Source organism: Vombatus ursinus, unplaced genomic scaffold (assembly GCF_900497805.2).
Source record: "Vombatus ursinus unplaced genomic scaffold, bare-nosed wombat genome assembly UNPS02009770.1, whole genome shotgun sequence".
Classification (NCBI taxonomy): domain Eukaryota; kingdom Metazoa; phylum Chordata; class Mammalia; order Diprotodontia; family Vombatidae; genus Vombatus; species Vombatus ursinus.
In genome coordinates this window covers 3,841,351-3,855,397 of record NW_020949548.1, presented here as the reverse complement: position 1 = coordinate 3,855,397, position 14,047 = coordinate 3,841,351, and the positions used below count along the sequence as shown (strand labels likewise).

The window sequence follows — 14,047 nt, the reverse complement described above, 5'->3', positions numbered from 1 at the left end:
AGTAACAAAACTAAAAAATATCATATGATTATCTCAATGGATGCAGAAAAATCTTCTGACAAAATACAGCACCCATTTCTATTAAAAACACTAGAGAGTATATGAATAAATGGAGTTGTCCTTAAAATGATGTCATATCTATCTAAAACCATCAGCTAGCATTATATGTAATAGGGTTAAGGTAGAAGCCTTCCCAATAAGATCCAGGGTGAAACAAGGATGCCCATTATCACCACTATAATTCAGTATTGTACTAGAAATGTTAGCTTTAGCAATAAAAGGAGAAAAAAGTAATTGAAGAAAGTAGAATAGACAATGAGGAAACAAAACTATGACTGTTTGCAGATGAAATGATAGTGTAGTCAGAGAATCCTAGAGAATCAACAAAAAAAAAACTACAAAAGAAACTACTTGAAATAAGAACTTTATCAAAGTTGCAGGATATAAAATACAATCACATAAATAATCAGCATTTCTATATATTACCAACAGGTCCCAACAGCATGCCTATAGACAACACAAAATATTTGGAAGTCTACCTGCCAAGACAAACTTAGTAACTATGTGAACACAATTACATAACACTTTTCACACAAATAAAGTCACATCTAAACAATGGGAAAATATCAGTTGCTTTGTCTTGTTAGAATTTGTAATTATATAGAAATCTCTAATGATTAGCTTTTTACACCAGGACAAATTTAAGTTTGAGATGTAAATCCTGGAAAAGTTTTTCCTAAACTGTGATTAGTGAAACTTGCTGTTTGAGGTAAAAGCTCATGGGATTTTGTTTTGAGTCGTCTGATGGATCATAATCCATTGATAATCAAAAACCCACCATCTGAGAGAAATGCCACAAACTACTCATGTGAGAATGTGATACTGGTGGGAAGTCAGCATTGGGAAAAGCTGAGAGGACAATTTTAGCCTCAGTCTAAGATGGGATCCTCCTGGCTCAGTTTCCCCATTATGTGCCTTTGAAAAGGAATGTTACTCACCTGGCTATCCCTGAGTCTGGCTATGAGGTAGATTTAATACTGCATGGTTGGAAAAACTGAATTATCTGAATCCAAACAGAGCTAAGGATGTTTTATACTCTCATATTTGGGCCCTAAATCTAGTCCCTGCTTTACATCTGGGCCCTGCAGTCTTTCTGTCAGATTTGTGTCTTCCAGACTACAGGCCATTCACCTATAGTTGGTAGCAAACAATGGGTACCAGCCAATGTCCCCTCATGCAGCCTATGCTTGGGTCCAGTCAACCTCCTCTTTGAGACCCCCTTGAGGCAGGGACAGCTTTATGCCCATTGCCAGCAGGAAGCCCTTTCAGAAGCAAGATCTTTGCCCCTTACACCAAAAGAATTTAGGTCCCGTTTGTTTGAAGGGGGAATGAAGAAGATGGTAGCTAGACCCCAAAAAGGAAAGACCCTGGACTTTCCAATGTGGTCAAATCTCTGGTGTTTGCCTGAGGCTCTAATCCCATCAACCGGCCTTTCATTGTGGCTGCACCCAATCTTCCCTCCATTGTCTTACTTCCCTATGACCCCTGACCATTTCCTACCCTTAATCCTAGTTAGGCTCCATTCTCCCTTGGCCATGTAGTCCAGGTTCCAGGTCCCAGGAGTTCTGTTAGCCACTGCCATCCAGATCCTTCTTAGACCCCTCCTCCAATCACCCCAAATTACTTGGCCACTCCTAGATCCCTCCCACAGTCTTTCTGTATGTAAGGTCCATCTTGTCTCCATTAAAGTGCTTAGATTCTTATAATCTAGCCACTAGCTCACTAATGTTCAGACTCCTTAAGGGTCTGCCCAGTATGACTATGTTCTAATAAACCTTGTGTTTGGTTGAAAAAAAAAAAAAGAAAATATCAGTTGCTCATGGGTAGGCCAGGCAAATGTAATAACAATGACAATTCTACCTAAATTAATTTACTTATTCAGTGTCATACCAATCAAACTGCCAAAAATATTTTAAAGAGCTAGAAAAAATAATAACAATATTCATCTGGAAGGACAAAAGGTCAAGATTATCAAGTGAATTAATGAAAAAAAAAACTGCAAAGGAAGGTGTCCTAGCCATACTAAACCTAAAATTATATTATAAAACAGCAATCACCAAAACTATTTGGTACTGGCTAAGAAATGGAGTGGTGGATTAGTGGCATATATCAGGTATACAAGTATACAAGTCAATGACTATAGTAATCTACTGTTTGATAAACCCAAAGACTCGGGGCAGCTAGGTGGCGCAGTGGATAGAGCACTGGCCCTGGATTCAGGAGGACCTGAGTTCAAATCCGGCCTCAGACACAAAACACTCACACTAGCTATGTGACCCTGGGCAAGTCACTTAACCCTATTGCCTAGCCAAAAAAAAAGTAAAAAAGGAAAAAAAAAGATAAATCCAAAGACTCCAGATATTGGGATAATAGCTCATTATTTGACAAGAACTGCTGGGAAAATTGGAAAATAATATGGCAGAAACTTGGTATAGACCAGCATCTCATACCCTATACCAAGATAAGGTCAAAATGAGTACCTGATTTAGACATAAAGGGTGTCATAAGCAGATTAGTAGAGCAAGAAATAGTTTACCTGTCAGATTTATGGGGAAGGGAAGAATTTATGACCAAACAAGAGATAAAGAACATTATAAAATGCAAAATTGATAATTTTAATTAAATTAAATAGTTTTATATAAATAAAACCAATGCAATCAAGATTAGAAAGAAAGTAGAAAGCTGGGAAACATTTTTTTGCAGCCAGTGTTTCTAATAAAGGCCTCATTTCTTAAATATATAGAGAACTGAGTCAAATTTATAAGAAGGCAAGTCGTTCCCCAATTGATAAATGGTCAAAGGATATGAACAGGCAGTTTTCAGGTGAAGAAATTAAAATTCTCTATAGTCATATGGAAAAAAAATTCTCTAAGTCACTGTTGATTAAAGAAATACAAATTAAAACAGAATTGAGGTACCAACTCCCACCTTTCAGATTGGCTAATATGACAGAAAAGGAAACTGATACATGTTGGAGAAGATGTGGGAAAAATAGAACACTAATGTAATGTTGGTGAAATTGTGAACTAATCCAATTGTTCTAGAGAACTATGCCCAAATGGCTATAAAACTGTATTCATCTTTTGACCCAGCAATACCACTACCAGGTCCGTATCTCAAAGAGATCATAAAAAAGGGAAAAGGACCCACATGAATAAAATGTTTTTAGCAGCTCTTCTTGTGGTGGCCAAGAATTGGAAATTGAGGGGATGCCCATCAATCGGGGAATAGCTGAATCAGTTATGGTACATGAATGTAATGGAATACTATTGTGCTTCAAGAAATGATGAGCAGGTGGATTTCAGAAAAAAATCCTGGGAAGACTTACATGAACTGATGCTGAGTGAAGTGAGCAGAACCAGGAGAACATTGCACACAGTAATAGCAATATTGTGCCATAATCAGCTATGACAGACTTAGCTCTTCTCAGCAATACAATGATCCAAGACAATTCCCAAAGATTCATGATGGAAAATGCTATCCACATCCAGAGAAAGAACTATGGATACTGAATGCAGATCAAAGCATACTATTTTTACTTTTTTTGTTGTGTTTTTTTTTTATTTTTCATGGTTTTTCTCTTTTGTTCTGATTATTTTTTAATAACCTGACTAATGTGGAAATATGTTTAACATGATTTTGCATGCATAGCCTTTATTAGATTGCTTGCTTTCTTGGGAAGGAGCAAGGAATGGACGGAAAGGAAAAATTTCAAACTCAAAATCTTATAAAAATAAATGTTCAAAACTATCTTTACATCTAATTGGAAAAATAAAATACTATTAAGTGGAAAAAATAAGCCTTTGTGTTATGATGTTTATGAGTGTCATTCCAATAAATTTCAGGAATGCTTCTAAAATTACATCAAGTATTTAGTGAAATATTAAATTTATTTAGTTTACCAAATTCTATGTGGTTTTTTTCTTAAGACTTTATAACACATACTTCAATATTGTTATTTTTATGACACGTCTGTGCTCTTTCATGGTTTCTGAGATTTGGGATTTTATATAGGCTGTATTCTTCCTTCTCTTCAAATTTCAGCTAGCTAATCTCTTACTATACATTTACTTTCCATTGTCCGGTATATTAAATAATGGCATTAAAATAAAACTAACAAAAAAAAGTTATCCACCTGGTTTTGCAGTTTATTTCCCACCTCATACTATATAGATACATTCACTTATGTGCACGTGTATGTATATTTATAATTCTAGAAATTGTTCTCCTTTGAAAAAAATTATCAGGGTAAAAGAATAAAATTATATGAGTTAAACCTTTGTATGCCCATTCCCATACCCCATGTGTTCCCTCTATGCCTTTTGCCCTCCACCAGCTTCTCCTTTTCCTTCTTCCTCTTTTCTTCCTCTCCATTTTCCTCTCTGTCTCTCTTTGTTCTTCCAGTCTTCCTTCCTCTCCCCCTCTTCCTTCCCCTTCCCCTCTCCCTCTCCCACCCTCTTCATGCATCTCTTCCTTCCACTATTTGTGGTATTTTCATAGCTATTATCTCTACATATTTCCTTCTTAGTTACAATGTTTTCTGCTTTTCATTATTTTTAATTGTCAACAATGTAGAAAATACTAATATGCTGGAGAGAGTTTACATATTTTTTAATTAAGCAATTCCATTCTGTCAGTGAGTAGGAAGAATAGCTTCTAGTATCCCTGAATATAGAATAGGGCATGGGTGGTTCCTTTCTTATACTTCACAAAGGCCCCTTGAGATGTGGAGAATCCATTGAAACTTAGGAGCCAAAGAAACCAAGTAAAGTTGCTTTCCAAATAATTTTAATGTCCTTTCTGATATTTATTCTAGATCATGAATTAGGATATTTAAGGAGAAAATAGCATAGTTAGTATTTTTGTTCTATGCCAGACTTGTTATAATGCTATAGCCTCTGATTTCATTTGGATTAGTAGTGAAGCCAGCAATAATTTAAGGGAGCTCTCAGCAGTCTGGACAGAGTAGTTCTGAAGTGGCTATATGTCCCCCTCTCCCCTACAATCAGAATCATCATGCATATTGTTTCTATACTTGGTTCTCACCTTGGCAGGTTAGGAGTTAATTGCCAGAAAAGCAAGTCTGTCCCAGCAGAGTGGTTGTGATAAAGCAGAGGCTTTGTATCTGACAAAGTGAATTGAGTCTCCGCCCAATCCCTCTGAGGGCGTGTTTGAGGCAGCCTTGGGTTTACACAATCTCCTATGGCATTTTCAGGGGTCATCTTTTTTCACCAAGCTTGCTTAGAATGCTGGAATATTCTCTAATCAGGGACTCTATAAAGTAGGTAATAAACCATACAGATTTCATGGGTCTATTGTTTTCATACAAAAGGAAAGTTTGCTCCAACAATAGCTACAAGGTTGATAAGATGCTTATTAAGACAAGATGCTTACAAGTTATAATTACTTTGTCCTTATCTAGCATTGCCTTCCAGAGAAGTTCAAAGGGTTTTATGAATGCAATCTCATTAAGCTTCTTCCTGAAACACAGAGGGAAAAGAAGTTTAAAGGTTTTTACCATGAGGCATAGTAGGAGGAAGAAGGCTATTTGGGGTTTTATTTTTTTTATTAATATTGAAATTTAATTAACAAGGCTTGACTTTTCAGGGTAATTCACATTAACTAACTTATAGTCAGACACTACTATATTTAAGGCATTGTTCTAGGGTTTGTGATTTGAAGATGGCTATGCCAAAGGGCAAACCATGAAAAAGACAAAAGAAGGGCAAGTACAGAGATAGAGCGTCCCCAAGAGCAAGTTTAAGGATCATAGATTTAGAGCCCAAAGGGGCAAGAAACATCATCTAGTGCAATTTACTTATTTTTACAGAAGAGAATGCTGATAAATACAAAAGAAAGTCACAGGCAAATCCCTACGAGAAGCCTAAGGAAGGATGATATTCTCATGATGAATAGATTTTGTTTTAGAATTTATCTTTGTACTAATGGAAGCAGCCATTATGTGGAGAGCTTATTTTAATGGTGTGTGTATCTCTGTATACATGCATATATGTGTGCTTATCCTTACTAAGAGTAAAAGGGAAAAAAATGGTAAATTAGGTCTACAAAAAGGAAAATATAGTTGCAACTGACCAATGAACTTAGAGCTGTCCAAAACATACAGTCCTCTTTTCCTACCTGTGTAGGGGTTCAAGGAGACCATGAAGTTTGAAATCATCATGGGACTGCAGGCTTTATTTTACTTATGTATATATATGGCCTTGTCTTATATCACGTGATATGTGAAGCTCAGAACCGTTCACTACTCTGCCTCTGGTTCTTTCACATTGCTTAATCATAGGATTTTAGAATTGATAGACACTTAGATGTCATCTAGCTTCACCACATCATGTTACAACAGGGAAACTGACCCAGAGAAAAGAGTTGCTCAGTGTCAGACATGTGGCTAATGGGCTCAGATTCTTGTCTTGATAGTCATTGGCAGAATGACTGGGGTGGGTGGATGGGGCAGGAAGAGGGACAGCAACAAACCTAAATTTCATATCCATGTAGAACATTATAATATCCCACATTAGCTTATTTTATTATTCCAAAGAGTACAGTAGAAGAAAAGGATAAAAACTTTCGAATAGTTCATGTAGCATGCTTTCTTTGGCTACAAATGCTTTCATTTTGATTAACAATAAAGTTTAATAAATAAGATTTATTTGTTCTGATTGCCCAATGATTGTGGCTTAGTTTTCAAAGTTCTGTCTTGCAAAGGATAGAGAAATTTTAGTAAAGCTGTTGATTGAAGAAAAAGCAATTACTAGTTTCTGGTAGATATCTAGATTGATAATTACATTTGACTTTCTCCTGTTATATATGCACTCACACATCATACACACATATATATACATCCTTAGGCAAGTCAATTAAGTAGACTCTAAGCACCAGTTTCTTCATTACTAAAATGAGGAGGTTGGATAAGATGGTCTGTAGGGTTCCTTGCAAATTATGTTCTATGATCCTACCAGCCCAAGAGATACACCCACACGTGTTTATCTCTAGGGCCCATAAGGTCAAGACCAAAATTTGCAAAGGACTCTACAGACCATCTTATCCAGTCTCCTTATTTTATAGATGAAGAAACTGATGCTAAGAATGGTTAAATTACTTGCCGAAGGTCCCACGGTGGTGTCAGAGGTAGGATTTGAATTCACATCTTCTGATTCTAGAACAAGTTTTCTATTCCATTCTACAATCCCACATCCCTAATATTTAAGTATAGAATTATGTGTTGGTGTGGATACGTATTAGGGAGGCAACATGATATACATATATGTATATATATATGTATATGTATGTGTATATATAATATTATCTTGCTTTTTCTATGCGTATATACCTATATTTATAATATGTATACATATGTATATACATGCACATAATGAGAAAAGAAAAAAGGAGTACAGTAAATATCTAGTATACTATTTATATGTGTATATATATATATTTACATATATATTTACTGTACTCTTTTTTCTTCTTTTGTGCCTGTGTATATGTAATATTTAGGGAGGCAGCCTAGTATTTATGGAGCATACCTATTATATTTACATATATATCGTTTAGTACAGTTTATATTATATATATGTACAGATACATGTGTGTATGTGTCTGTGTCTATATTTACATACACAAAGAGGGAAAAAGTGGGAGAACAGAGAATGTGAGAGAATATACACATTCACACAAATATATGGAAAATAGCATAGTATATAGGGTACTATATACGTATATGTATGCTCTATGGTCTATGTATAACTACAGATTGTAGAATATATGTGTGTATGCCTGTATGCATATATAGCATATACTATACATAAAGAAGAGGGAAGAGAGGAAGGAAAAGGAAGGGAAAGAGGGGGAGGAAGAGAGACATCTGATAGAGAATCCATTGAAATGTTCCATTCTCAGGAACAATACTGGCAAGCACTCCAAGGTTTCTATGCTTTTATTTGGTATTTCTTACTTAGAATTATTTTTTTTCATTCTGAGAAGGCATCTCTCCTCTACTGCCCTCTTTTGCAGCAGCTGAATACCATAATCAATATTTAAACCCACCATCTAATCTCTTTGTCTGAGTCCTTTCACATTAGTGATGGTTGTCTCTGCTATTTATGATTGTGGTTTGGCCTTTTCAGGAAAGGCAGGCTGGTGGAACTTTCTCAGGATTTGAACAGCCCAGGGAGTTCATTCCTTCACCCCTGCTCTCTTATGATGACTCTCATAACATGTTCTCAATGGTTATTTTTATAGGGTGGCAAGACCTGTGCAGTGAATCACAACTCTACCAATGTGAACAAGACAACAGAAGTGGATCCTGTCTTGCAGGTATTCTTGTCCTTGAGCGGAATTGAAAGCATTTCTAAAGCTCGGTTGGCTTGGTTCTGCTTTTCCCTTCTGTATGTATCCCCACACCTGAGCAATGGTATTAGATAGCTTTTCAGACTAAATCTCAACAAGGCAACTTTGGGGCTGCCTCAGTGGTAATCCTCTTTTTTTTAACTCTGTGCTGTCCTGAATAGATAGCAAACGGAATGGGATCAGTTCCTGAATATTTTGTTTAAAAAGGAGTCTCCCTTATCAACCATTTTATAAAATTGATTTCAATTAAAACACATTTAATTAACAAACATTCATTAGTAACTACTTTTTGCTATGCATGGGGATAAAAAAAGATTTAATTATCTCTTGAAATGTCAAAAAACTCATAAATATCATGTAAAACTTTGAGATAATCATTGTGAAAGTCACTTATCATTTTAATGGAAATATACATGCACATTAAATCCAATTTCCAAAAACATTCCTTAAGGACCTACTGTGTTCAAGGCAGGATTCCATACACTGAGGTGAACAACAAGACCAAATAATTCTGTTCCTCATGCAGTTTATATTCCAACTGGTGGAGAGGAGGAGGAAGTATTTAAAGCAGCAGTTAACTGCAAGAAGTTTGTATTAATACAATGCTGTTTATTGCCCCATCGTTATTGCACATGGACTTGAGCTGTCTTGCTTGACTTTAAGTTATAGTCATAATATTGCTGGAAAGAACCTTCTTTTCATAAACACAGACTCTTTGTGTGGATTGTATTGCAAATTAAACTGTTTTTTAATCAAACATTCCTTTTATATGCAATTTATATACTGCTGCGTCCCTGGGTTGCCAGTGCATTTTTCATGCCAAGTTCTAGTCATCACCAATATGTTTGCTTCTGAAATGGTATTTGTCTTGACTTGACTAAATCTCCCTTCTATGTTGGTTGACAGAAGCTGTACACACCTCCTCAGACTAAGCTGGAGATCCCAAAATCAGAAGAGAAAAACCGGAAGACTTCCAAAGGCATCGCAAATACAGAAGAAAAGACACTGTAGGCTTCAGGAAGCTGTGCTGCAAATCTCCATTTGCTAATGTCTTCACATTATTTTTAGTCCAAAGGCATGACAAAAGTACTAAGTTTCTAGAGCATGCATCTTTTCCACTATTTTATGTATGTTTGTAAAGTAGCCAAAAGAATTTCCAAAATCCAACATGCCATTTACTATCCTTTAGCAATAATCTATTTGAAATCGATACTCACAGAAATGCTTTTGTAATACAGTCCAGTTTTTTAAGACATTATGCTGTCCGGATCAGTAACTTGCTTATTATAAAATAGTCAGTTTTGTACACTAATGCCATTTCAAAGTTTGTTTTATTGCCTGATTTTTTTTCCCCTATAATTATTCTTTTCTGGGATAGGCTTTGATGGCAACATGAAAATAAAGAACACTCTTTTCATTAGTACCAGCATTAGTACTAGCCTGGCAAACAGAGTCTACATCTTGCTATCCACAGAGCAAGTCTAGGGTGTGGCTGTCTGTCATCCTGATTATGCTCTCTAATGCGATGGGATTTTAGGTGAACATATTATGAGATAGAGTGGCTTAGGGGTACAGTGCTGGGCTTGGAGTCAGAAAGATATGTTTTAATTCTGCTTCAGGCATATCCTAGCTGGGTGACCCAGGACAAGTCACTTAACCCCTCTGTACCTCTTAGCCCAAGCTATGAAGTCATGGACAGGTTGAGATCCATGGTATTAAAGAGAGTTCATATCTGCTGTCTGATCTAACCCAATCCATATGCATTTATGACAAAGTGTCCTAGAGCAACTGAGCCTGAGAATTTCAAGTTTTTCAAAATGAATTTTCATAGATAATTGGCTTTATGTATCCAAAAAGAGAGAAAAATCTGGATGACTAATGCTCTCTTTGATTGAGTTGATGAGGTATCTTGGCATGCAGTGGACTTAGCCCCTGTGTGTGTGTGTGTGTGTGTGTGTGTGTGTGTGTGTGTGTGTATGTGTGTGTGTAAACTCTTTTAATTTGGGGAGTAATAAAATAAAATAAAAAATTGGAGGCTGCTAGATGGCATAGTTTAGTGTTGAGCTTGGCATTCACTTCCTGCCCAGCTGTGTCACTTTGGGCAAGTCATTTGACATCTGTCTGCCTCAGTTTTTTTCATCTGGAAATTAGGGAATAATTCCCAGGGTGTTGTGGGGATAAAACGTAATGATACTTGTGAAATGCTTTACAGACCTTAACAATACGATAAAACGCTTTCTAAATTATTATTCAATTACCACCGGTCATGGGGAAATCTAGGAAGCAGTGCAGTGACTACAATATAAGACTCGGAATCAGGAAGACATGGGTTCAGTTCTTGCCTCTTACATGTATGACTGTGTGACCCTGAGCAAGTCACTTAATCCCATGATGTAGGTAGTTCTCTACGTGTCCATTGAAGAATATGCAGAACAATGGGTGAACAGCTTTGGGGGAGAAGACTTCCTCACCTGGAAGTGACCTGACCCATGAAATCATAGGTCCATGAAGAAGAAAGAGAAGGAGGAGGAGGAGGAGGAGGAGGAATAGAAAGACATTCATGTTGAATCATAGCGCTTCAATGCTAGATGAGACAAGAGAGCCATCACCTAATTCAACCCTATCATTTTAAAGATGAAGAAAGTGAGTCCTTAAAAGGGAAAGTGGCAGATCTGAGCTTAGAATATCTTGGTTCAGTGCTCTTTCTACTGCCTTGTTTTGCTGCTATGCTTTTTGCTCACATCTATGACTTTTCGGGTTGTAAGCGTTTATATTTCAGTTGAAATATCAGAGCCAGATTTTAGGTCAGAATTTCAAATAATTCAAGCTAGCCCAAAGTGGAGAGGGCTATCTCAGGAGTTACTGGGTTCCCTATTGGTTGAAACTCTAATCGGGACATCTGGATGGTCATGTTGCCAGGATGATACTGCAAAGAGAGTTCTGGTCAGGTAGGGACTGGAGTAGTTCATCCTTCAGACCACTCACAGTTTTGGGATTCTTTGTAAAATGGAGCTCTGTGAAAAGAAAAAAAAGGAAGGGAAGGAGGAAGGGAAAGGGAGAGAAAAAGAAAAGGAAAGGGGAAGAAGAGGGAAAGGAAGAGAAAAAAGGAAGTAGGCAAAACTTGTAGAACTCTTGATGTTCTGACTTGAGTGGCTACATATACAAAGTAAAGTAGAAATAAAGTAATTAATTATTTAGCATGATCAGTGGGGAAGCAGCCAAAATAGGCAATTTAGTTCTAAATATGACCCTTTGGGGCTTAATTAACTTGTATCATTATCCACATTGATAATGCTTTTCTTTTTCCTTTTTAAACCCAATCTACCTAGGTGAAACTAAGATTTGTCTTCATCAGGAGAGGAAATAGCTTTACATTGACCATATGCACATGACTTCCTGAAAAAATAAAGGGCTAGTTTCGAGACCTAACTAAAAGATTTATGACTAAAATAACTGCAACTGCAAACCTCAGACATATGATCTACCCTTACTTTTGGAATATCCTGCCAGACCATTGGTCACCATGATCTATCAGAGGTTATGTGAACCAGGGGATGGGAATGGAGATCCATAGTTATATTTTTAATGGATGTAGGATCTTTTTTTTCTTTTAAGTGAGGCAATCGGGGTTAAGTGACTTGCCCAAGGTCACACAGCTCGTACGTGTCAAGTGTTTGGTCTGAGGCAGGATTTGAACTCAGCTCCTCCTGACTTCAGGGCCAGTGCTCTATCCACTGCTCCACCTAGCTGCCCCCTAGATGTAGGATCTTTTGGGAAATATTTATCAACTCACTTTAGCCATTCCAAAAAGAAAATAATTATACTTCCCTAACAAAATATGTTAGCAAATATTTATTAAACACATATAGGAATATCTACCATGCTTAGTGCTACCAATGGAAAAGAAACAAGAAAAAGAGTCCTATCCCTTAAAGAATTTGCAAGGATGAACATAAGTAGTTACTGAATTACTTCTCCAGGATGAAATAGGAACAGAATCTCAGACCTGGAAGACACAACAGAGTCTACTGATCTTGACCTATAGTTGAGCAATGGACAAGATATCATTTAACCCTAACTTGAGGGCCTCTTATAAGCGACAGCCCATTACTCTCTGAAGCGGTCCATTACACTTTAATTTTCTATAATGGTTAATAAGTTCTATGCATACATCAAGCCCAAATTTGTTTCTTTGCACCTTTTACCAGTTGATTCCTGTTCTGTAGATTGTGGCTAAACAAAATAATAATGCCTCACCCACTTGATAGCCCTCTAAATACTTGAAGATGTCTCCCTACAACTTTAATTTTCCAGGGTTTGGTGGAGGAGGAGGGGAAGAAAGAGAATGCCAATTACCTTCAATGACGTGAACTCATTGTCCACCACCCTGTTTGTACTCCTTTGGATGCTTATTAATGTCTTTCCTATAATGTGGAACCCAAAGTTGAACACAACGCTCTAATTTAGAGGTGTCAAACACACTGCATGTAGGTTCCATTTGACCCACAACACACCCAACTGCTGCCCAAACCAGATTAAAGTGCAATTGGGAAATATATAACAAAACAAAATACAAGATAACATTATACTTTAAAGTCAAATGAATATGCAGCCTGTAGGGATCTATTTGTGGAGATTAATGGCCCCCTTTTTATTTAAGACTGACAACACTGTTCTAGATGTCATATGCCCAGGGTCGAGTAGAACAGGGCTAATGACTCTGTGGTCCTGGACCCTATGACTTTCTTTATTCAACTTAATATTACATCTACTTTATTACCTGCTATGTCACACAGCTGACTCACATTGAGCTTGCAGTCCATTAAGAAAGGGATTCCTGATCCCCTGACATTTCTGAACATTTTAAAAATTAATTTGTTAACCATTTCAACCTATTTTTTGGTAACCCACTTTATTTTACTTTAGGCATTAAAATATTATTCTGAGAAGGGGTCCATAGTTATCACCAGATTGCCAAAGAGGAGTCCATGACAAAATACAGGTGAGGAACCCTTGCATTAAAACCTCCAGTAATAAGAGACCAAGTTTCCTTCTAGTTCTGAAATTATATGTTTCAATTAAAATGAATATTCTTAGCCTCCTGAGTTCTTCCCTTTGCCATTTCCTACACACTTTGAGCCAAGGTCAAGGACCTATTGATCAAAGTTCTCTGTGGGCTTTGGGGAATGGGAAATAGCCTCTTTTCATCAAACCTTATTCCAACAAAGAGTTTCTATTCCAGTGGCTATAAAATGTGTCCTCCTGTGATGTTGAAGGGTGAGAATCAAATTGATTCTTATATAGCATAGTGAAGATAATGAGAATTTGTTTCAGTACTGTCATCTAGAATGGTGGTATCAAACTCAAATAGAAACAGGAGTCACTAAACCATATATGAGGATCCCTGTGGGCTACATATTGACTTAGGAAACCACATATCAACACTCTCTGATCAATTGTCTTTTTACTCATTTTGCTTTATATTTTCCAATTATATTTTAATCTGGTTCATATTACTGAGCTACAGTGCAGCCTGAGGGTCACATTTGACCCCTCTGATCTAGATTGGGTCAAATTTAATCCCTGTGATGCCTCTTAGCAATTCTCTTCATCTCTG

At 36.8% G+C, this 14,047-nt stretch overlaps 1 protein-coding gene across 1 annotated transcript in view; it reads left to right on the top strand.

The window, feature by feature from the left end:
• LOC114036142 (leucine zipper protein 2-like) overlaps positions 1-9,654 on the top strand; it is a 232,090-nt gene extending 222,436 nt beyond the window's left edge. The window contains exons 6-7 of the mRNA XM_027852556.1: positions 8,323-8,397; positions 9,337-9,654. Coding sequence (XP_027708357.1) covers positions 8,323-8,397; positions 9,337-9,441 — 180 coding nt within the window. The 3' untranslated portion in view covers positions 9,442-9,654. The remainder of the gene's footprint in view (positions 1-8,322; positions 8,398-9,336) is intronic.
• Positions 9,655-14,047: the final 4,393 nt, after the last annotated feature.